Source organism: Camellia sinensis, chromosome 6 (assembly GCF_055761805.1).
Source record: "Camellia sinensis isolate YWXY chromosome 6, ASM5576180v1, whole genome shotgun sequence".
NCBI lineage: Eukaryota > Viridiplantae > Streptophyta > Magnoliopsida > Ericales > Theaceae > Camellia > Camellia sinensis.
The window spans coordinates 84,820,000-84,844,810 of record NC_138966.1 but is presented as its reverse complement, the minus strand read 5'-3'; the positions used below and the strand labels follow the sequence as shown (position 1 = coordinate 84,844,810).

The following is a 24,811-nucleotide window of genomic DNA, read 5'->3' as shown; positions in this document are numbered from 1 at the left end:
TTTTTATTGATATTAGAAATATGTTTTAATTAATAATTTAGGTAATTTTATTACTCTATAGTAAAGTAATTATGAATTTCATTTTTTTTATAGTTAATTCTATTAAATAAAAAATTCTAATAAGAGAGTATTTATAATTTTCTAAACCATAAAGGACAATTTATATTTTAAACAAATTTCAAGGTGTTTTTGTAATTTACCTAAGAAATGTATATAAAACTTAGAAACTACAGAGTTAAAAAAAAAAAAAAAAACACACACACATGGCTTTGCAGAAAAACTTCTCCTCCTCCCTCTTCCCCCTCCGCCTCCTGGCGCTGCAGTTGTTGCTATGGCTGACAAAAACATCGGCACTTTCTTATGCGAAGCCCGGTTGTCCAGAATACTGCGGAGATGTTAGAATTCAATATCCTTTTGGAATAGGCCCCAATTGTTACTTAGATGAATGGTTCTCCATAGGGTGCAAGAACTCAAGCAGCGGAGTCGCAGCTTACTTGATAAGGATCGATCTTGAGGTGCTGGAAATTTCATTGAATGGAAGCTACCTTCGAGTCAACAATCCAGTAACATCTCCCAACTGCCCCATCAACAACAACGCAACCTCGGATTCAAGCGTTGACTTGAGATCTAGCCCTTTTCGCTTCTCAGAAATAAACAACGTGTTCATGGCCACAGGCATAAATTGCAACCAGAAGGCTTATTTACGTGGTCTATTCTACAATGGGATTACCCACTGCTCGCCTACTTGCGATTCTGCTAATACTAGTACTTGCACGGTGGAAATCTCTATTTTGGGTGGGAATCAGGCGGAAATTTCACCGTCCGTGACGTTTCTGCAAGGCTACAAAGTGTCTTTAGATCCAGGAAACCAAACATCATGTGTGTATGCGTTCGTGGTAGATAAGAATAAGAATTCCACCGACTACTCCTCTGCTGTGCAAACTCATCATGTCCCTGCTGTTCTCAATTGGGTTGTACACAATATCACACAGCTTGGATTGGTTCCCGACAACAGCTATAAAAGTAACTACTCCTGTCTTCAGGGGTCCATCGCTTATTATTCCTGGATCCGCGAGTGTGATGTTGTTCAAAGCCTCCAGTGCGTTTGCAATTTTCCCTACGCTGGAAATCCTTATTTTTCCAATGGATGTGTAGGTACGTCTTATGCTCCCTCAACAATATTTCTATTCCCTTATTTATTTATTTATGTTCGAAAGGAATTTCGAAAGGGAAAGAAAAGATAGGTGAAATGAAAATAAAATATAATTATATTTTACTTAGTTTCACACACTTTTTTCCTTTCCATTTTTAAATTTCTTCCCAAATCCCTAACCAAATACAGTATTAGGAGGTAATTAATCAAATCAAATCAAATGGTTAATTTTTTTTGACAACGGGTATGTTTGAAGTCATTCGATAGTGAGAGTGGTGATGGTGCTGGTTGTTGGGAAAGGAACGGATGATCAAAATTTATTTTAAATGACTCATATCATATTTAAAATTAATTTCAACTACACAATATAATTTTTTGTGCATATTGGGTTTATTTGATTACAAGGATTGTAATATAGGATTATGATGGTTAATCTATAAATTCACAATCTCATGTTTGATTATAATTTTATTAATCGGATTATATGTATGGTTGATATTCAATCTAATGAAATTGGCTAATTTTTAATATTGAGAGGGATTGAAGATCATAATTTCAATGGTTATCTCACTAATTTAATTAAATAACTAATGTTGTACTAATGCATGAGATTATTAATCCGTCCCCTATTAATCCGGTTAATCAAGCAAGGCTATTTTTGGCGTGATTATTGTCCAGTAATTTGTAAAGTTTGTTTTTTGGTTGATAACTGCTTTAAATTTCTGATATTGCAATTGTATGCAGATACGTTCATTAAACCTCGCAAGTCAAATGCAGGTATTATCATTGGTAAGTTCATTTTTCTCCCAAGTGTTTAAAAACATAGAAATGGAGTGATTGTTTGGTGTAATTTATGAAGCTGTTTATAAATTATTTTATTTTATTTGTAAAATTTTATGATGGAGTATTCGGTATAGTTTCTATATATAATCTATGAAACAAAAATAATTTAAGCAAATTAAAAAAAAAAATTGATTACAAAGAAACGAGAACATAAATGTTTAGAGGTAGATCCCTTCCGGTTCGGATTGTAGGATGTTGTTCGGGTCCGTAGGGCTCATCACGAGTTCCGTTTCAATAACCCGAACTATTCATTGTGTCATGCATTTTGTGTGTTTCATCCATACAAAAATTAAGTGAATCTGATAATCACATTCTATTTAATTTATCACGTTGGTTACCCAAAAAATATACTACAATTATGTTTTTGAAAATAGGCCTTGTTTTTTTTTGGCGTAACAAATGCAATAAATTGAATAGGTTATAATTATCAGATCGATCAAATTTTTTATGTGGATGATATACACGAATTATGCAACAAAATAAACAGTTCAAATCATTTGAACGAGATCGGTGGTGACCTCCATGGGCCAGAACAACACCCTCCAATAAAAATTCCAAATTCAAATATTTATTTTTGATTAGTGTAGAGGGTCAGAAATTAAGCTTCAAATTAAGTATGGGCCTAAATGCTGGGGTCACCCTTCTAAGCCGACCAGGAATGAAAAAGAAGCAGGGGCTAAAGCCCAAGGGAAGTGGACCAACAGTGGGTCGAAGCAAGTCCAACTCACCAAGGGTCCAAACAGACTCCACAAAGGAAAATGCCCAAGTCAAGTTGCAGAGACAACACTTACAGCGGCCAAGTTGTAGAGGGAACACCTGCAGCGGTCAAATTGCTGAGGCACTTTGCCTCAGCGCTGCCATTCCCCAATAATGTCTGTTCCGTCGCCATCTGAAGTTGCTGAGGGAAAAAGAAAGCCGAAGCAACTAAGTTGCAAAGGCGACACTTGCGACGGCCAAGTTACAGAGGCACTTTGTCTCAATGACGCCATTCCAAGTATTGTCACTATCGCCGCCACTTGGAGTTGTTGAGGGAAGGAGAAAACCGAAGCAACTAAGTTGCAAAGGTAGTACTTGCAGCACCCAAATTGCAGAGGCATTTTGTCGCTGTTGCCATCTCTAATATTGTCGGTTTTACCATTTGAACTTGCCGCGGAAAATGACTACCACAGCAACTATAGCCACTGCAACTAACTTGCAGAGGGAATATCCTACCAAGGTGATAGTAGCCTTTGGGAAAAGCTTCCCCTCTACAAATAGAGGCTAATACTTGGCGCTGATAGCAGGCCCCAAGGCATTACTAGCTCAGGGCTGATAACAAGTCCCAAAGTTCATTAACTTGCCACTGATAGCAGGCCCCAAGGCATTACTAGCTCAGGGCTGATAACAAGTCCCAAAGTTCATTAACTTGGCACTGATAGCAGGCCCCAAGGCATTACTAGCTCAGGGCTGATAACAAGTCCCAAAGTTCATTAACTTGACACTGATAGCAGGCTCTAAGATTTATTGGTGGGAGCTGATAGCAGGCCCAGAGATACTAGTTTACCGAGTCAATCCCGAAAAGGTTGGAGTAAGGTAGCCTGAGCGCAAGGGACTATCTTTCTATTCTCCCAGGTTGTGGACCTGCCTTGGTTGCATGGGCAGGACCAAGGAAGCCCCCTTGGTCTTGGTGCTAAGGTAGAGCATGGCTCATAGTAGGCTTGGCTGTGGCCTTCGCCCTGGGAAGATGGGGAGTTTGTAGTTAGGTGGCTAAAGATGGAGGCTTCACTGAGGTGAACACGAATATAGCTGATAATAGGCTAATGGAGTCCTGGGAATGCACGTACTGGCTAAATAGAATTGAGAAGGCGAGTGCAGCAGCAAGGTTTACCACTGCAAGTACACTTGCTGAGGTTCGAGCTGAGAAGGCAAGTGCAGCGGCAAACACTCCCACTGCAACTGTACATGCTAAGGCTCAAAAGGGAGTTGCAGCACCAAACACTCCCATCGTAACTACACTTGTTGAGGCTCGAAAATGTAGTTGCGAAGGCAAATAGATAGTACATAGCACATGTAGAGGGACACGTGGCACTTTTAGCCTGGTGGCTCAAGGCAGAATATTCTATATGATCCTTAAAGACACCTGTCTTCTCTCTATTTGGTCATTTGGTGTCCTCTTGGTGCCAAGGAAAAGCCTATAAATAGGACCCATTTCCCAAGGTCCAAGAGAAGGAATTTTGGAGATTTAGAGGAGATGCTGCCCATTCGTGCACTATCATACATTTCTTCTCAAGCTACTTGCTCCACCCTCACCCAGCTGCACACTTTCCAACTCTTAGACAGTTGCTACTGCTCATTCTCCAGCTACTTCCACCATTGTTGGACCATTAGCATAATTTTGCCTCTCTAACTACCGTCCTAACCTTGAACCCCCCTACATTTCTGTGGACTTTGCTGGGGAGGCTGCTTTGTTGATGGTTCATACCCGCAGTGGCTTACACATTTCACTAGAAAGAATGGTAGAGGATGAAGTTCAGCAACCCCCATGGTAGCAAGGCTCTTCCAATGGCAGAGCAGCACATGCTGAGGACCATGACCACAATGTTATGGTTGAGGCAGTCCAATCACTCCAGGATACGCAGAGGAAGATCCTAACAGCTTTCCAAACTCTCACCGAGGCTATTATGGCCATGGCGTCCAAACCAGCTCCAGCACAGGCACCTCCGCCTGTAGCTGTCCCAAATCCAGTGCCTAACCTGTTCCCTGAGGTTCTAGCTCTGATCCAGGTGCCTCCAGTGGTACCTCAGGTGAATGGTACGACTGCTAGTTCAGCTATCCAAGAACAGACTGGTCCATTCCAACCTACTCACTTCGTTACTTTAGCCGACGTACAAGCTATGCTCGAGCAAGAGCATAACAAGAAGCAACTATCATCTCTCTCTGACCCAGATGTGAAGCCCTCATACTCTCAGGAGATATTGACCATGCCATACCCAACTGGGTATACAGTGCCCAAGTTTATTAAGTTTGATGAGAACCAAGGCAATGCCAGAGAACACGTTGTGAGGTTCATTGAAACTCTTGGTGTTTATGGTAGTGACCACTCTCTGAGCCTTCGAGAGTTCTTCAAATCACTTACTAAAAGGGCTTATAGCTGGTATGTGAACCTGGTCCCTAACTCGATCAAGAGTTGAGAGGAGATGGTGAACAAGCTCCACACAAAGTTATTCCCAGTCCAAGAGAAAGTTACAACCCTCGCACTTGGGCGAGATGTCCAAAAGGAATGAGAAGATATATTGGACTATGTCAAGCGGTTCCAGGATAAGGCTATTGACTGTCATGAACCAGTGGATGAAGCCCATTTAGTTAGCATCTGTGTGGAGGGTGCCATATGCAACTATAAAATCTTCTTGGTGAATCATTATATGCCTACCTTTTCAGCCTTGATTGAGGCAACTAGGAACCTCAGTACCACCGGTCCTTTGCATAAATCTCGTGACAGTCACCGCTACTCCCGCAGTAGTAGAGTTGTTGCGGTAACCTCTGTAGGAGGGAGCCGCTCGCAAGGAGAGGCATCGTCCTCTCGGAAGAGGAAGAGTTATGAAGACATAAATCCATATCCTTGCATCCTTGAGAATGTTAAAGCCTTGGTTAAAGAATGTGTAACCAATGGTGAACTTACTTTACCTCCGGTTGATGTTCCCCCAACCAAGAAGGACAAAAAAAGCTCGGATTATTGTATTTATCACAGAGCCACTAGACACCCTACTAGGGACTGTTGGACTTTGAAAAGTATCTTTAAAAAGAAAGTTGTTGCAAATGAGCTGAAGTTCAAAGATGCCAGTAATCGTGATGTAAGGAAGGACCTTTATCCTAACCACAAAAGAAGGGAAAGAATGTACATATGATTGGGTATCTTGGGCCTGTGCGTGATCAAGTGCACATGGCATCCTACTATGATGAGTTAGAAGAAATCGCTACTAGCCAACTCCCTGAGATGGTACCTGCAAAGGCAAAGTTTACAAAGGATACTCATGCTCAGGTCTTGCAAAACTCTGTTAAGTTTCGCACCTTCTTTGACCAGCTGGGGCTGAGCTAAGCCGCCAAGTTGGAAGCAACAAAGGCCCTCATCAACATCTCTGAAGTGCACCATACTGAAGTTGTTGAGGCTAATGAGCATGTGCCTCAACGTATCCAGGAAGATTATGGGGCCATTACTTTTTCAGAAATAGACAGAGCATACCCATTTCCTCCTAACTGTCCTCTTTTTGTCATAGCTTACATCAACGGTGTAGAGTTCAAGCGTGCTTTCCTTGATGGTGGGGTGTCCATAAACATCATCACTACTGACACCTTTTGTGAAAGCGAGTATCCTAGAGTCCAGGATGGTCCGTCAACCAATTACTGTGACGGGTTTTGGTGGTGAGAAAAAAGTTACTAAGGGCCATGTTGTAGTGAACTTAGCAGTTGGCGAGATCCATTCCGCAACTAAGTTCCATGTGATTAAAATAGACACAAATTACCACATGATACGTGGCAGAGCTTGGATGTATTGATATGGGGCTATTCCATCGAGTTACCACCAATGTGTGAAGGTAAAGTTGGAAAAGCGCATAGTGACCATAAATGCATCTGACAAGCCATTTGTAGTAGAGGAGGCCCACTATTCTGATGCAGTTTTCTTTACTGAGCTGTCAATGGATGAAACTCCAAGGACTGATAAGGTTGCAGGGGTAAAATTGGCGAAATGGGAAGACATTCGAGATGCAGAGGCTGCTCCGGAAGGTAGTAGGCAAAAGAGGAGCAGCAAGTCCACAAGTCCTCCACCCAAGATTGTTAAGGTGCATGAGGGCAGCAAGACAGTTTACTACCTATGACGATCTTAGGGGCTAGACTTCATACCTTAGGAGGATGGCCTCGAGACAAATAAATGTGATAGTGATGAGTCCCAAGAAGGGTTGGTGGAGACGCCTAAGCCCGCCCCAGAATGCATGCAAGACAGACCCAAACTGCAGCAGGAAGTACTTGCTAAGGTCAACCTTAGCGACTTACCAGGGCAAAGCAAGCCCGTGTTTATCAGCGATACAATGGCTCCAGCAGCTAAGGCCGAATTGATAACACTACTGAAGCGGTACAATCACGTCTTTGCTTGGACGTATGACGAGATGCCTGGTCTTGACCCATCCCTTGTCACTCATCACCTTGACACTTTTCCCAACTCTAAGCCAATAAAGCAGTATGCTTGAAAGTATCACCTTGATCTTGACACAAAGATCAAGGAAGAGGTAGAAAAGTTACAGAGGTCCAAATTCATTGAGCCTATATAGTACCCAACTTGGCTAGCAAATATTGTGCCTGTGAAGAAAAAGAATGACCATATCAGGGTCTGTGTAGACTTTCGCGACCTCAATAAGGCTTGCCCAAAAGAGGAGTTTCCATTGCCCCATGTTGACACACTTGTCGATTCTACTGTGGGCTATCAAATGTCCTCCTTCATGGACGGGTTCAGTGGTTATAACCAGATCAATATGGCACTAGAAGACGCAGAAAAAATAGTTTTAGAACGTCCTTGGGAAATTTTTTGTATACGGTGATGCCCTTCGGTTTGAAAAATGCGAAGGCAACCTATTAACAGGCTATGACTGCAGTGTTTCATGACATGTTACATCATGAAGTGGAAGTGTATGTGGATGATCTGGTGATAAAGTCTACTAAGGCAAACCGACACCTCTGCGACTTGGAAAAAGTTTTTCAGCGTTGTCGCAATTTCTGCTTAAAGATGAACCCTCTCAAGTGTGCCTTCGGGGTTACCGCAGGCAAGTTCCTTGGCTTTCTGGTACACCATAGGGGGATTGAAGTAGATGGGGATAAGATCAAGTCAATCATGGAGATGCCACTGCCACACTCTCAAAAGGCCTTGAAGAAATTCCTAAGCAAAGTATCATACCTCAGGAGGTTCATTCCAACCCTTGCTGAGATAACCTTTTCCTTTGGGACACTGCTGAAAGGGAATCACAAATTTGAATGGTTGCAAGAACACCAACAAGCATTTGATATGGTGAAGAATGCACTTACCTCTACACTTATAATGATTTCCCCATAACCTGCAAAGCCTCTACTACTGTACCTGACCTCTACATCTCGGTCTATTGGAGCTCTACTTGTCCAGGACATAGATGGTGTTGAGAAACTAGTCTATTACATCAATCGCAAAGTCAATGGCGCTAAATCACGGTACACCCCAATTGAGAGGCATCGTTTAGCCTTAATCTTCACAGTGCAAAAGTTGTGCCACTATTTTTTGGCATACCTGGTCCAGGTTGTGACCAGGATTGATCCAGTTCGCTACATACTGAGCAAGCCCGCTCCAACTAGAATAATGGCAAGATGGCTCTTGGCTCTCACAGAATATGGCATCACTTGCGTTACTCCCAAGGCTATTAAGAGCCAAGCACTTGCAGACTTACTGGCGTAATTCTCATCACCAAGTGAGGTCCATGTCTCAGCAGCTGCAGTTGAGACTTATTGGGATTTAAAATTTGATGGAGCTTCTGGAGCTGGGAAATGTGGAGCTAGCATAACACTATCTGGTCAAAAAGGAGAGAAATTTCATCTATCATATAAGCTTGACTTTGAATGTTCAAACAATGAGGTTAAATATGAGGCGTTGATACTAGGTCTAATTGCGGCCCAGAAGAAAGGCCTTCACAAGTTAAAAATCTGGGATGACTCCAAATTGGTTGTCAAGCAAACAATGGATATTACTGATAGATGCAGAAGCAGGGGTATTACTGGCCAAAGATGGAAAAAGGAAAGTACTGAGTTGCAGAAGCAATGTGCAAAATGTCAGTCCCATCCCAAAGAAGAGGAAGCCCATTTCTTAAGTAGTGAAGAATGGAGACAGCCATATATTGACTATCTTAGAAGTGGCACACTGCCCGAGAACAAAGTCGATGCAATTAGAATCAAGAGGCGGGCCCTCCACTTTTTCCTTGACCAAGGTAAGCTGTACCGTAAAAGCATTGAAGGGGAACCTTTGGCATGTTTATCAAAAGATAAGGCAAATGAAATGTTGAGGGAAGCCCACAAGGCAGAGCATCGAGGAGCGCAGCAATTAGATGGACATCTTATTCACCTCAGCTACTACTGGCTGACAATGGAAGAAGATGCTAAAAACTTTGTAAAGAGATGCCAATCTTGCCAGAAGTTTGGGAACTTGATACATGCACCAGCGGTCAAACTGCACAACATCAAGACTCCTTACCTGTTTCATACTTGCGCATTCGACCTAGTAGGTCCTATTGCGCAACAATCCAAAGGCCATGGATAGATACTTGCAGCAACTAAAGTTAACACTAAGTGGGCAAAGACTATACCGATGAGGAAAGCAGATGGGGCAGGAGTGGCCAACTTCATCAAGGAAAACATAATCTGTAGGTTTGGCATACCCAAACTAATGTTGTCTGACAATGGAACTCCCTTCGTAAATCACCATGTGGGAAGATTGCTGGGCACCTACCAGATTAAGCACCACAAGTCTACTTCATACTATCTTCAAGGGAACGGACAAGTTGAGGCAACCAACAAAATTGTCATCCGCATATTGAGTAAAATGATGGATGAAGCAAGGGGCATATGGTCTGAACAACCCCCCGTAGGACTGTGGACGTATGGAACGTCAAAGGGGAAGCCAACTCAGGCAACCCCATTTTCCATAGTATACGGGTCCGAAGCTGTGTCACCAGTTAAGTTGGCAGTACCCTCAGTAAGAATGGCTATGTCAGCACACTTAGTTCCAGACAGTAGAAAGAACGACATAGAGGCAGCCGAAGAAAGAAGAGACTGGGCCTCGTGGGCAATGGAAAGGTATCATCAGTCATAGCTCGCGCCTATAATCGGTCTGTTCACCATAAGGAGTTCAATAAGGGGGACTTGGTATGGAAGATAGTGAATGCAATCATGTGGGGGCAACCAATTCCCAAGTTCTCACCCAGATTGGAAGGCCCCTACAAAGTTGTTGAGGCAAGCAGCAGCGGGTATTACAAGTTGACAACAATAGATGATGGGTTCAGAACTGGCCCTATCAACGCTAAGTATGTAAAGGAGTATTTTCCTTAATTTCTTTTGTTTAGGAAAAGAGTTGTAAGTTTCTTTGTTAGTACTTCCAAAGCAAAGTGTAAAGAACGTGTCATACACTTAGTAAACCTGTTGCTCTTGTAAACAATTAGTGTGAGGAAAATTTTCCATACTTAGTGAAATTTTATCATTGTAAAAAAAAAGAAAAGAAAAAAAAGAAAACCCTACTTAGACATGGTGAAGTTCTATTCATAGCAAGAGTTTTGCTCATCCTTAGAAGCTATGTAAAGACAATGAAAGGAAGGCAATGAAATAAGATCCAACTAATCAATATATTTGCTCTTCATAAACATCAAAGTTTTCCACAGCATGATTACAATATTCAAAAGAAAAAAGAAGAAAGAAAAAGATAACAAAAGTACAAAGAAAGAGCCATAACAAAGTCATAATAAATCAAATCAAACCCTTCATGAGAGAGTCCATTAGGGTCAAATCACGAGGTAACTGAGCAACCAACACAAAGTCCTTCTCTTTGAACCGAGCCAGGTTCTGTCGATACTGCTCCAAGATACCTTTACACTCTGTGATAGTCTCCTCCGAAGATGCAATCATTACCACATTATCTGCTTGCTCAAGGAAGCCATCGGTTGCCTAAAACCTGGCCTTCATCCACGATAGGTCCAAACCATTCCTCTCAAAGCTGCTCAAATTAGCCTCAGCACTCTCCACAAACTTACTAGGGGTTGGCAGAATCTTCTTTGTAGCAAGGTCGCGAATGAAACCGGCAAGTGACTCCAACAGTGCTGTCTGCACCATTAAGCTCGGAATGTTAAAAGCAGTAAAGGTGCCAGGGTGCAGTGCCTAGATGTGGGCAAGAGTGGAAGCAGCTTCGGAGGAGATCCAATAACTTAGAAAAGTAACTTTCCCTAAGGATTGAAGGGACTTTCTCACACCACCGCTAGCTTCAATTACTGGAGAGAGACTGGCAAAGCAACAAAAGGTCTGAGGACGACTCACTTCCCCTGAAGATGACTACCCAGCGACATTGGAATGGGTAGACGCAGGGTGGCAACAGGGCGAACTAACCTCACAAGAAAGGCCAAAGCTGCCTGCATCATCATGTCGCTCTGAAAAGAGGTTGTCCATATGGTAGTCCTCAACATTCAGATATGGCACAACAGTGGTGTCCATGCCCACATAAAAGTCTCATGATCACCCGAGATTAGTAGGCACCTCATGGAAATGAGTTGGGTACAGATCAACGAGCTGCTCAGAAGTTGCTGAGGCAGCTGGGTCAGAAGCATCAGCAATAGTAGTAGTACCATGAGTGGCCAGGTTGACAGTTGCCTCTGCAAGTTGAGCCAAACTTGGGGGGTCCACAATAGGAACAGCCGCTACATTTGCACCCCTCTCAGGAACTTGGACATTGGAAAGTGTGGTCTGTTGAACTAGTGGAGACTCAGTGGATTGGGGAGAACCCCCAAATATAGATTCCAAAGGAGGTGGTGGACTTCTAGTGGCTCTCTTACGCCAGACGCTTTTCTTGAAGTCTCAAGAACAAAATCCTCCCCACCAATGACGGAACGGTCAGAATGAACAGAATCAATGAGGTCTGGGGGCTCAACGCCCTTAGTAGCTACACCACCCTCGACAACTTCCGCAGCAGGGAAAACTCGTTCGCTTTCAACAAAGGGGGCATCAAAACCTCCTTCCATATCTGTAACCTCAGTAACTGGCTCAACCTTAGTAACTGGGTCAGCCTCAGCACTTGGTTCTTCTTTAACATCTGGAAGTACCATTCTGAGTCTAGTGACCCTTGAAGCAATGGGAAGGTCATCATCGTCATCTGAATCTGAGAAAAATTCCGATGGAGTCGAGGGACCTCCAGGGCGTGAAGGTGGTACAACCGAAACATTACCACGCTCTGAAACCAGTAGGCCCTGAAAAAGGAAAAGATCGTGTGACTACTAAAATAAATATAAAAAGCCCAAGGAAGTATGGAAAAATGCAGAATATTTTCTAAGTATGGGTACCTTCTGGAGTCTCTTCCTACTTGGTAAGGCACGAGCCTCAGCGATTGATGTTGCTGCCTCTTGGGCTGCCCTCAATTGGGAACGGGTTATACGTACTATTACACTGATTGAGGGGGAGAGAAACTTGCAGAGGTTAGACGGACATTGCCCTAGACGAATGAGGCTCATTTACTGCAGGCAAGGACAAAAGCTTGAAACGAAAAAGTACACTAGTCTGTTTTCTGTGACTAGAAGAGAGACGAAGGGTTAAGTCAGGCTGCAGAATGGGTTCAACCATAGAGGCAACCAGGTCACTATTGCAAAAATTGAAAAAAGAGTTGAGGTTACGGTGCCAGAATAGCCTGTTAGTGGGAGTGAAGGCATTTTCTCTTCTAACTGAGGGCAACTCCATGAGGCCTAAGCCCTCCACAAGTAAGGCGGTGTAATCACAGGCAAACCGCTGGAAGCTTTGTTGGAAGTCTGCCTGAGACAGAGGGGCATGTGGGATACCTTGGTCTATGCTGAATTGCCTAAGGATCCTATCCGGTCGATACACAACTCTGGACATGCCCTCCTCGTTCCATACGGGCAGGAACCCTGGGCATATCATGGCGGCCACAAAAAGAGAGTTGGCCTGGACACTGTCAAGACGGAATCAACATGATGAACCTCTAAGAAATAAAATGGAACAACAGAGATGCCTAGACAAGCTGGGTAAAAGGGCGAAGCACACTATCCTCCATGCGATCAACGTAATCCACAAAGGGTCTGCTGGTGCCAACACTAGAACACCTGGAGATACGAGGAAGGGATGGCGTACTTGTCTTGTGACGGGTTGTCTCTTTGCATCTAGGATAGGACGATCTTTTGCATCAAGGACTTTGTCGGTGAAGAAGGGCGCATGCTCTTTAGGAACGGGGCCCATAGCAGGGAACTGCTCGTAGAAGAAGGCGGTTAGGAACTGAGTATGTACAAAGCTCTACACATCGTAGTGGCCCATGGATCTCTCCATGTCCGAGTGAATGAGGTCAAGACGGAAGTATAAATTCCCCAAGAAGAGAAGAGCCAGAGGGATCTGACTGGCGCTGCAGAGTTTAACAGCTAGAGGGAACACCAGAGGATTAATACTCTCAGCAGGGTTGCTGGGGAGAACAAAAAAGGAGATGAAATAACTAACAAAGGTGGCCAAGTACAAGTTGTTGCGGTAGCCCGACCCAACTATGGAGTTGCGGCTATCCTGTGTAATGTCGCCACAACCGATTACAAGTCCTTGAAGAAATGTTTCATCCAAGAGAGGTAGGTCGTCTTGTCCCTCTTGGGCCTCTCTTGAAGCAAATTCCCAGTCTTGAGATCGTACCAAGAGCCATACTTCCATGCCTCCCAAAAGGCACCCTAGAGAGCAATGACAGTAGTCTGTTCTGTAGCAATTAGGGATGCGGGATCAAAATGGTAGTCCCCACGGGTGCTCAGGCACAAAAGAACAACAACATCTTTGAGAGTTAAGGTTATCTCTCCTCAGGCCAGAACGAAGGTGTGAGTGTCGCGACTCCAGCGGGAAATGACCATATCAGTATTGGTCTGTACCTTGTGCACGAACAACTCCCTCGAAATCAAAACAGTATTGAAGAGACGAGCATCCCTCAAGCGCTGCTCAAAGTCATTGTCCACAATAACATCATCGACCCAAAGGGACCAGTTTGCCAAAAAGGCCCAAGTGAGTGCGGTAATAGATGTATGAATGGGGAAATTCACCACGCTTCACGCGAAACCACAACACAGAGACTGTGTTCACCTTGTCAGTGTCATCCAAAGAGGCCTCACCAAAAGGGAATAGAGGCTCCTCTAGAGAGGGGGCATCAGGGACAAAGGAGTCAATTGCCTTCCAGAATGGGTCGGCAAGCCCCCCAAAGTATGGGTGTGACGCCCCAAAAATCAGGAACATCAGAGAATATATTAACAAATAAATACAGGGTTTATCTAAGGTTAGGATTCTAGGAAACGTCATTAACGAGTCCTATGATCAATAACCAAGTAAGATCCCAGATCGCGGGAGGAGTCAAGTTAGCCTCTCTTTTAAGTCCAGCTTTCTTAGGTAGCGCACTACCCTTTTGACAGATCTTAAAAGGCATTGACACAAGGTCTCATAAGCAACGCAGAGATAGGCATAGGATTACAAAGTAAATAATAATTGCGGTGTCTCAAATTTTAAATTTACAAAATGAGTTCCATTACTATTACAATCCAAAAAGAATAAATAAAAGCACAATTAGACTAATGAGCGAAATGGTTCCAAACCTTCTCTAAGGCAAAATTAAGTCTTCAAATGTCTTTGACTCTTCATTGGCTTCGTATGTTTCTTCGATACCTGGCATGAAACGCCATGAGCTTTGAATGCCCAATAAGTGCACACACACCCCATCCCTTTTTTCCCAATCCAATACACCATCACAATTATAACAAACAAGTAATGAAGCATGATTATCATTCAATAATAAAGGATTACAAGGTTAGATGTTAGAAATTTAGAAATCCCCCAAAGAGACTTTGTTCTCCCAACGACAAGAATTGGACGCAGATTATTTGGTATGCCCCATCTTTTGTTGCTTTGTTGCAGAACTAACCTCGGATGCCTACCAACAGTTATATACTGCATAGCGCCAACCGCAGGGCCTTCAAAGAGATGGTAATAATGGGCCTTGTCCAAATCCCTCCTCATACCAAATACCTAGGGTCCGAATACAACCGCTCCATTCAAGGGTTCTGAAAACCACTTGCGCAAGACTTTAACTTCTAAATAGGGAACACATCTCGTCAACCAATCAATATCTTAATAACTTGTCCAAAATTTCGCAAACCCATTACCACCCATTAAGTTTCTCGTTTGAGTTAGATAATTCAAGTTAGAGTTAGGACATGCTCTTGAAACAACATCTATTGCACAAGTATGAACAACTACATAGCACAAATAGAAAGAAATAAAATTACAACACATGAGATTCACATATCAAGATAGACACAAGTAGCTCTAGGCATATTCAAGTAGTTAAGGGAATAATTTCACACAAGAATATAAATTTCCAGATTTGCGTAAGTGTGAGCACCATTGAAGGACTAAAATAAAAGGTACATAACCATTACATATGTAATCTTATACCAATACATGATCAGGTACAAATAAACATATTCATGAACACAAGAGCATAAAACACTCACGGAAAACTAAATTTCAGATTCAGTACCAATTAAGGATTAAAATAAAAAAGTCTATTTCAGATTTTTCCCGAACCTAGCCTTCTTATGGTTCGTAGAGAATTTAATCTAGTTTTCAAACAATGTTTTGGAAATGGAATAGCTTTTCCAGATTTTTACTCATTTTAGAAATACTCCAGCTTTGTCCAAATTCGTCGACTGTTACGAAAATCAGATTTGCTCACAAACCACTCACTCTTTTACAATGAAACCAATTTTCCTTGAAAGAAAACTCCTTAAGGAAGAGTTTGAAATAAAATGGAGGTCCAGAAGATTTTTCTACATTTTTCTGAAATTTTTGAAAGTTGGCTGTAAAACAGATTTTTCTAACATAGTTTTTGAAAATAGAAATTTGGTGAGAAAAGAGGTCAACTAGGAGAAATTTTCCACTTCTCTTGTGATGAAAACATGCTAAATAATATGTATTAAACTCAAAAATTGAAGGTGAAGGTGTGCCTTTGGAATTTTTGGGAGTTTGATATGGAAAAAGGTAGTCTCATACCAATAAAAAGAAATACAAGAAAGGTAGAATCAAGGCTCAACTTCTTTCATTTTTAACACAAGAATACCATAAAAATAAATATGAAATGAATGTTTAAAACTTCTAAGAGCATGCATTTGAAAGGAAAAATAAGAGACAGTTGTGTTGTGGCTTACTTGAGGGTTGTTGGAATTGCTAGCAAACTTCTTCTCCTATCTTCCACCAAGCTCACCCTCCTTCCTCTCTTGTCTCACCTGAATATAGTGTGGGTGTGGGTGTGGGTGTGGGTGTGGGTGTGTGCTCAATAAATGGGGATGAGTGATATATTTATAGAGAATTTGGTGTGAAAAGTCCCACCAAATTAAAAAACAATTAAAATTTTTGCTAGATCTGATATTCAATTATTAATTTTTTTTTTTTAATTTTGGTTCTATATATATTGATTCTAGAGTTGAGTTCCCTACAGGTGTTTGTGCTGGATCAGCAGGATTATTATTTTTACTTATTGCTTCTGGGTGGCTGTACAAAGTAATGAAGAAAATAAATGACAAGAAACGCAAGGAAAATTTCTTCAAGCGAAATGGTGGATTCTTGTTACAACACAAGTTATCTTCAAGTGATGGCAGTAAAAAAATCAAATTGTTTAATTCGAAGGAGTTGGAGAAAGCCACCGATCATTACCATGAAGATCGTATTCTTGGCCAAGGAGGCCAAGGTACAATTTTGTTATCTTTTCATTATCTAAAGCTTACAATTAATTTCTTATCTTGCGTTGATTTCTTACCAAACATCTTGAGACGTTTTATACATGGATCCTTCTTTGGGTTGGATAAGGGTAAAAAAATATCAACGCACTATGAATGTTTTATGCCAAAAGTCAGCACAACACGTATATAATATATATATATATATATACATACAAACACATGTATTGGACTTGTTTATAGTGTGGTGAACGCATATGAGCTAATATGTGTCATAATATGTTTATTAAAAAATCAAATACAATCTTTCCTAATTAATTTAACCATAATTAAGTAGTTATGCTATTTCATAAATCCAGGATTTGATTTCAAGCAAAATTTATGATTTTTGTTTTCTCTAATTTGAATAAGATTCGTTCATTGTTTATTTTTTTTAATTTTTTAATCAACCACTTACTTTCAATTAATTTTTCGACAAGTACTGTTTACAAAGGCATGTTGTCAGATGGAAGAATCATCGCTGTTAAAAAGTCTAAGGTTGTCGACGAGGGACAAGTTGAGCAATTCATTAATGAGGTCGTCATTCTTTCACAAATTGTCCATAGGAATATAGTCAAGCTCTTGGGTTGTTGTTTAGAGACAGACGTTCCTCTACTAATATATGAGTTCATCCCCAATGGAACACTCTCTCAACATATTCATGGTCCAAACGAGGAGTTCCCACTATCATGGGAGATGCGCTTTCGAATTGCCACAGAAGTTGCCGGAGCTTTTTCCTACTTACACTATGCGGCGTCCATACCCATCTATCATCGAGACATTAAGTCAACCAACATACTCTTAGACGAAAAATACAAAGCAAAAGTTTCTGACTTTGGAACTTCAACATCAATTGATGTTGATAATACTCATTTGACCACACGAGTACAGGGGACTTTTGGGTACTTAGATCCAGAGTACTTTCAGTCGAGCCAATTTACTGATAAAAGTGATGTTTACAGCTTCGGAGTTGTTATTGTTGAGCTTTTAACTGGGCAAAAACCAATCTCTTCCACTAGAACCCAAGAAAGTAGAAGTTTAGTCAGTTATTTTATGCAATCAATAGAGGAAAATCGTCTACTTGAGATTCTTGATCCCCAGATTCTCAAAGAGGGTTGGAGAGAAGAGATGATTGTTGTTGCTCACCTCGCAAGAAGATGCCTAAATTTGAATGGGAAGAAGAGGCCTACAATGAAAGAGGTTGCAATTGAGTTGGAAGGAATTAGAATGTCACATGGAAGTCCAATAATTCACCAACACTATGAAGAGGTTGAATACAATGCAACTGACCTTAATGAGGCTTGGGATGTTGCTTCAACCTCGACTGGAACTAATTTAGATAGTGGTATAGCTTCAACATTTGAAGTGCAATCATTATTACATAGCAAGTCGTGAAGTATATGTGAGGGCCCTAAAAATTTTATTTTCTTAAAAGTCTATACTTTTAAATTATTTCTTTGAAGTCCCTTAGTTTCTTAATTAATTGCAATTCTAACCCTTGGACCAATGTGCATGCGCCAACTAAAACTACACAAACCCTAATCGATTTTGGTAACTTAGGAATAAATTCTAATACCCTAATACTGATTAATTGACTCCCTAAATGTGGAATTACCATTCGAAAACCATAGATTTTCCGGTTTTCATTTTGTTCATCGGTAGATAGCCTTTTTATTTGAAATAAGAAATCCAGACCAAATTAGACTCTCTAACTCTAATTTAATTTAATTCTACACTAAAATAAATATTCCAATTCATAATTAAACCCAAAACCCTCACATTTTTATTAAATAACACAAAGACCCCAAACAAGTACCATTGTATACTAATATATACACTTGTACCCTAAAATATTTTTTTTTAAACATTTCATTTTACAAATTCCAACAATTGTACACAAATATATATATATATAAAGTCTCGTAAATCTCTAGCTATGGCTAGCCATCACATTGTAAATGATATGAGTGTACTTTTGGAGGCAAGCTTGCATAATTCAAGGAAAAAATCTTTGACTTGGTACAACTTATATATATATATATATATATGTATATATGCAACTAGGTTGGTTTGATTAGGAGGAAAATCCTAACTAGATCATGTTTAGGAACCTAATTAAGGCCTCTAATCCTCTACTATTCCATTGAATTCAAACTAGATCCAAACTATCCAATCCAATTCCAACCAATGGGCATTTATGACCTTTTGCACCAAATTCATTATAAAAACAACCCCTCCCATAGCATTTTACATGCAACAACACACATATACACACTATATTCAGCTGAGAGAGAAGAGAAGAAGAAGGATGAGCTTGGTAAAAGAGAGGAGAGGAAGAAAAAGTTGCTAGCAATTCCAACAACCCTCAAGTAAACCACAACACAACTCTCTCTTATTTCTTTTCCTTTCAGATACATACTCTTAGAACTTTTAAATATTCATTTCAGAAGTGTTTTGATGGCATTTTTGTGTTAAAAATGAAAGGAGTTGAGTTTTGATTCTACCCTTCTTGTATTTCTCTTAATTGGTATAAGACTACCCTTTTTCCATATCAAACTCTCAAAATTTCCAAAGGCACACCTTCACCTTAAATTTTTGAGTTTATTACATATTATTTAGCATGTTTTCATCACAAAAGAAGTAGAAAAATTTTCCCTAGTTAACTTCGTTTCTCACCAAAATTCTATTTTCAAGAACTGTGCCAAAAAAATTTGTTTTACAACAAACTTACGAAAATTCTAGAAATATGTATAAAAATCTTCTAAACCTCCATTTTATGTCAAAATCTTCCTTAAGGAGTTAGATTTCAAGGAAAATTGGTTTTATGGAAAAGGAGTGAGTGGTTTGTGAGAAATCTGATTTTCGTAACGGTTAACGAATCTGGACAGAGCTGGAGTATTTCTGAAATAACTAAGAATCTGGAAAAGCTTTTCCATTTCCGAAAATGTTCTGAAAACTAGATAAAATTCTCTATGAACCATAGGGTAGCTAGATTTGGGAAAAATCTGAAATAGTTCTTTTAATCTTGATCTCTAAGTGACTCTGAATTTGGAAATTCTATTTGCATTGATGTTTTGTGCTCTTGACTTTATGAATGTGCTTACTTATATATAATCATGTCTTGATATGATATTATACATGTCATGGTTATGTATTTTTTTTTTCTTGGTCCTTTAATGATGCTTCCACTTATACAAATTTATTTTCCTTCTCGCATGTACTAACTAATTACAATGATTAATCTAATGGAAAACTTAATGGGGGTGGCTAATGGGGTTTCAATGACCCGATTATTATTATGAGAAGAAGTTATTAGTTAGTGGGATATGTTCCCTTTGGTAAGTTAAATCTTGCACAAGTGGTTGTTTCAAAACCCTTGAATGGAGCGGTTGTATTCGAACCCTAGGTAGTTCGGTGTAAGGAGGGATTTGGGCAAGGCCAATCATTACCGTCTCTTTTGAGGCCCTACGGTTGGCGCTACGCGGTATATAATTGTTGGTAGGCATCCGAGGTAAGGTCTGCAACAAAGCAGCAAAAGAGGGGGCATACCGAATAATTCGTGTCCAATTCTTGGTGTTGGGAGAACAAAATCTCTTTGGGGGATTTCTTGACAACTAACAATCAACCATATAATCTGTTCTATGAACTTAAATGCCATGATCCTTTCCTCTGTTTTTTTTTTCTCGATGCTATTGTGCATTGAACTAGGAAAAATGGATGGGATGTGTGTGCATTTACTGGGCATCCAAAGCTCACTGCGTATCATGCCAAGTGTCGAAGAGGAAAGCGCAGCAGAAGACGACGAATCGGAAACCTTCGAGGACTTTTGGCTATCCTAGAAAGTTAGGATTTTCTTTTGTCATTTTGTAAAGTCCATATGAAACGTGCATCTTAGATTTTTTTCTTGAGAATATACCAATAAGTTACCACAAATATTTGTTATTGAAATGTTGGTTAGAATAATTAAGTACTAGTATGCAAAGCCACAAACTTGTACGACTTATGCTTTGGATTGGCAATATTAGTAGTTTCCTATATACGTAATTCATTTGATAAAGGTGATCATATATATGTATTTTAATGTAAGTATGAGTGATTAATAATGATATATCCATTAATAATGATCATATATAGTTTTGGAGTTGTTATTTTTGATGAGGTTTTAAATGGGCAAAAACCAATCTTTAGAACCTAAGAAAATAGGAGTTTAGTCAGTCAATTTATGCAATGAATAGAGGAAAACTGTCTGCTTGAGATTCTTGATCCCCCAATTCTTAAAAAGGGTCAGAGAGAGGAGATTATTGTTGTTGCTCACCTTGTAAGAAGATGCCTAAACTTGAATGGGAAGAAGAGGCCTACAATGAAAGATTTTGCAGTTGAGTTGGAAGGAATTAGAATATCACAAGGAGATTCGATGATTCACCAACACTGTGAAGAGGTTGAATACAATACAACAAATCTTATCGAGGCTTGGGATGCTGCTTCAACGTCAACAGAACATCTTTAGATAGCAATACAACTTTAACATTTGATGTGCTACCACTATTACATAACAAGCATTGAAGTATACACATAATATATATAATTCTCGTCCATCTTAGATTTTTTGTTGAAAACACCAGTAGTTATCATAGAGCTTGTTATTCAAAATGTTTATTAGAATAATTAAGTACTAGTATGTAATGTTACAAACATGTATGACTTATGCTTTGAAGTGGCAATAATAGTAGTTTCCTCTATTGGAATAAATAGTTTTATGGTGACTTTATTATGAAATTAAAGTGGATTCCAACCACCAGTTGAGGTGGGATCAAGTGGATTTAGATTCTTTTTAATAAGACCTTTACACCACAAAAAGAATGACAAAAAACTATTAAGAATTGAATGAGAAATTGTTCCATAAAGTTGGTCTCATGAATGAGGTATTGAGAATGGTGTGTAAACCACCTATTCCACATTGATTATAGATGAAAGAATTGATGGGTATTTAAATCCTAAGTTTTTGATAAGGGTGTGAGCCACTTGGAGAATCCAATTTTTTTGAAAGAATGGAGTTATGGATGCTTCAATAACTTTTCAAACATAGGGTGTGAGCCACTTTTTCACTTCTCGCTCTCTCTAAACTTTTCAAAACCCTAGATCTACACACACGCTCTCTCTTTCTCTCTCTAACACTCTACTTCTCTCGACAGATACACCTAACTCCATTGAGTTCTTCACCCATGCCCCATTGTTAAAAAGGTAGAGTATGCTGTGGGCTTTCTTTTGATCCAAATGAAGTTGGGTTTGGGCGTTGTTGGACTCTTTCTCTCATCTTTTAAGCTCGAGGTAGGGATTTTTCCACACTCTAGTATGATTTTTAACTTAGATATTTGCTATTTCGAGAATAACATTATGATTTTGAGATATTTGGATAAAACTTAGGGTTTGGGTTAAAAATCAAAAGAGTGGTTTTCAAATAGATTCTTGGAAATGATTGTGGTGTTGAAAATAAAGTTGAGTTGTGATGAAATGGTTGATTTTGTTACTTGGGATCGATTTTGGAAGAAAAATAGATTTTGCCCTAAATGTCTCAAATGTTGACTTTATATAAATAGTGAAAATGATGTTAAAAATGTGGAATTGGGTTGTTATTGATTAGGATGGTGGAGTTTGATATGTATTATCACTCATATCTTAAAATTTGGAAAGTGTATCTTTATTGATTGTTTATCTGTTTAGAAATATCTATTTAGACTATTGGTGGAGGATAGCTATGATTGTTGCAGAAATTACATTAGAATTAGGAGAATTAAAACCAATTTCTCATCCTTTTACATTGAGCATTGTTACATATTTACTACATTGAAAATGTGCATTGTTCTGAGAAAAATGGTAAATCTAGGAAGTATGTATTGTCTCGTAGAAATAAGTTGGCCTGAGTGTCCATGGTGAAAGTCCTAAAAACCATGCGTATATGTGGGTGCCAATCCCGCAGATGAAATTTTCATGAAATGGCAATAGTAGTGCTTGTATAGCCCACATTTACATGGGTACCGATTTACGGTTTCCCGAAGACGAAATTTTCGTGAAAGGTTATATTTGTATTGGGATTCCAGAGTGTGATTCGCTGTCTTATTTTCTATGATAAAGAAGATGATTTATGAATTATGATGTTAATCTGGCATTGCATGATTTTTAGAAAGAGATATAAAAAGTTATGGTGCGAGCATTACATATACATATCACCATATATCTTTGTTAAGATTCATATATGTTAGGTTTTTATTCTTGGCAACCCCGTTTGACAAAACTCCTTTAAGGTGTATTTGTTTTTGCATTTTTTATTTTAGTGAGGTTATGAGTGTTTAGATGCGAATCCAACCCTAATTGTGCCTTGCAGAGAAGTTTTGTGATGTTAATTCTTTCAAGATTGCCACTTCGCTGATTATTACGGGGATCGAGCGAAGCCACTTATGGAAAACACGCGTTTATGGTTCCTCGCTCGAGCGAGAGAGTCTTCGCTGGAGCGAGCATCACGATTCAGATTTCTATAAGTGCGGGTTTCTGTCAGATTTTAGGATTACTTCTCCAAATCTTCTTATTGGGTTCTAGGGTTTATATCTGGGGATATTTTGCTAGTTTTCTTTGATGTTTTGATTGAGTATTCAACTCATGGTTTAAAGAGTATACATCAAAAGATTATTTCTTTGTTCTACACAAAAGAGAGAGTCGTTCTTCGGTAGATTCTGAAGAATTCGAGCCTGAAGCTTTGGTGGATTCCGGAGTAGCTCATCGTCAAGACAATTCCGAGGTGAAGACGGGGTTAGAAGAGGCACATAGAGGTTGGTTCAATTCGGGCGTGGATTCGCTAGGTAATTGAGAATATACCTGTGTAATTCCTTTATATCTTCTTAGTGGATTGTTTTGTGGCTGTTGCCCGTGGTTTTTTTTTATCACGATTGGAGGTGTCCAATTGTGGTTTTTTCATGTAAAATCGTTGTGTCGATTTGCCTTGATTGTTTGATTGGGATTGTTATATACTGCTTAAAATTGATACATAATCACAAATCAACATCTAGGGGACTTCTAGATTTTTCAATTGGTATCAGAGCAGGTTGCTCGTTTGTTTTTTAAAACTTTTGAGCGAGATCTTGTTTGATTTGTGATAATGGATTCAATTCGTGAGGGAAATTCTATGGTTCGACCACCTCTACTTGACAGATCCAATTATTCTTTTTGGAAAGCTCGGATGAGATCGTTTTTGAAATCTATAGATGAAAAAGTTTGGCAATCTGTCATGAATGAGTGGACTGAACCAACAATTACCGTTGATGGAGTAACTTTCCCCAAACCAATTGATAAGTGAGACACAATTGATTACCAAAATAGTAGCTGGAATAGTAAAGCTATCAATTCTCTCTTTTGCGCTGTCACACCTGAAGAGTTTAGTCATATTTGTAATTGTGAAGTCGCAAAAGAGGCTTGGGCTATCTTACAAACTATTCATGAGGGCACTCCTTCTGTTAAATGCTTAAAACTTCAAAGGCTCACGTCTAGTTGCGAAAACCTTTCAATGAAAGATAGTGAGACCTTTGATGAATTTTATGCGAAGTTGAGTGACATTGTAAATTCCAGCTTCAATTTAGGTGAAAAAAATACCAGAATCCAAAGTTGTGGGAAAAATTTTGAGATCCTTGCCCGATCGGTTCCAACCAAAAGTTACGGCTATTGAGGAGGCTCAAGATGTTGACAACCTCAAGCTAGATCACTTGGTTAGAAATCTCCAAACTTATGAGACACATAGGAATTTCAAAAAGAAACAAAAAGATATTGCTTTTAGTAGTGCTCATAGAGTTGGAGAGGATTCTAATGAGGATTGTGAGATAGATTCCAAGATTACGGCTGCTTTTGTTAAACAATTTAAAAAATCTTTTTTGAAAAAGAATCCTAATCTTTTGGAATCTACTCATACCCATAAATCTAAAGGCAAAGATAAACTCAAAATTAATTCTATAGTCAAGAAGGAGAAAGGAAAGATACAAGGGAACTCTGAAAGAGTCCAATGCTATGAATGCCAAGGATTTGGCCACTTTACTTCAGAATGCCCTACTCGTTTGAAGAAGAAGAAAGCCCTCGCCATCACTTGGGATGATGAATCAGAATCTGATGAAGATGAAAGTGACAACGAAGATCAAGGCGAAGAGGGACATAAACAATTCCTTGCTTTCATGGCGGCTTCCGAAACTGAAGGACGAACAGAGTATCCGAAGAGCCTGGTTGAGAATGCCATTGATGA

General features: G+C 39.7%; 1 protein-coding gene and 1 pseudogene across 1 annotated transcript; both read left to right on the top strand.

Annotated features, from left to right (window-relative positions):
- Nucleotides 1-263: 263 nt before the first annotated feature.
- On the top strand, nt 264-16,879 carry LOC145793392 (wall-associated receptor kinase-like 8). The gene is made up of 4 exons (XM_082876212.1): nt 264-1,155; nt 1,898-1,942; nt 16,257-16,625; nt 16,854-16,879. Exons 1-4 carry the CDS (start codon nt 264-266, stop codon nt 16,877-16,879), a joined length of 1,332 nt encoding a protein of 443 aa, XP_082732338.1.
- Nucleotides 16,880-16,973: 94 nt separating this feature from the next.
- Nucleotides 16,974-17,964, top strand: LOC114272542 (wall-associated receptor kinase-like 2 pseudogene; annotated as a pseudogene).
- Nucleotides 17,965-24,811: the final 6,847 nt, after the last annotated feature.

What these genes read in the sequence shown, in the direction of transcription:
- LOC145793392 (XM_082876212.1), top strand. Translation starts at nt 264, where the DNA reads ATGGCTTTGCAGAAAAACTTCTCCTCCTCCCTCTTCCCCCTCCGCCTC. An exon ending in AAATGCAGGTATTATCATTG is followed by an intron (nt 1,943 to 16,256) that starts GTAAGTTCATTT and finishes AGTTCCCTACAG; the next exon opens with GTGTTTGTGCTGGATCAGCA. An exon ending in CTTCTTTGGGTTGGATAAGG is followed by an intron (nt 16,626 to 16,853) that starts GTAAAAAAATAT and finishes TCATAAATCCAG; the next exon opens with GATTTGATTTCAAGCAAAAT.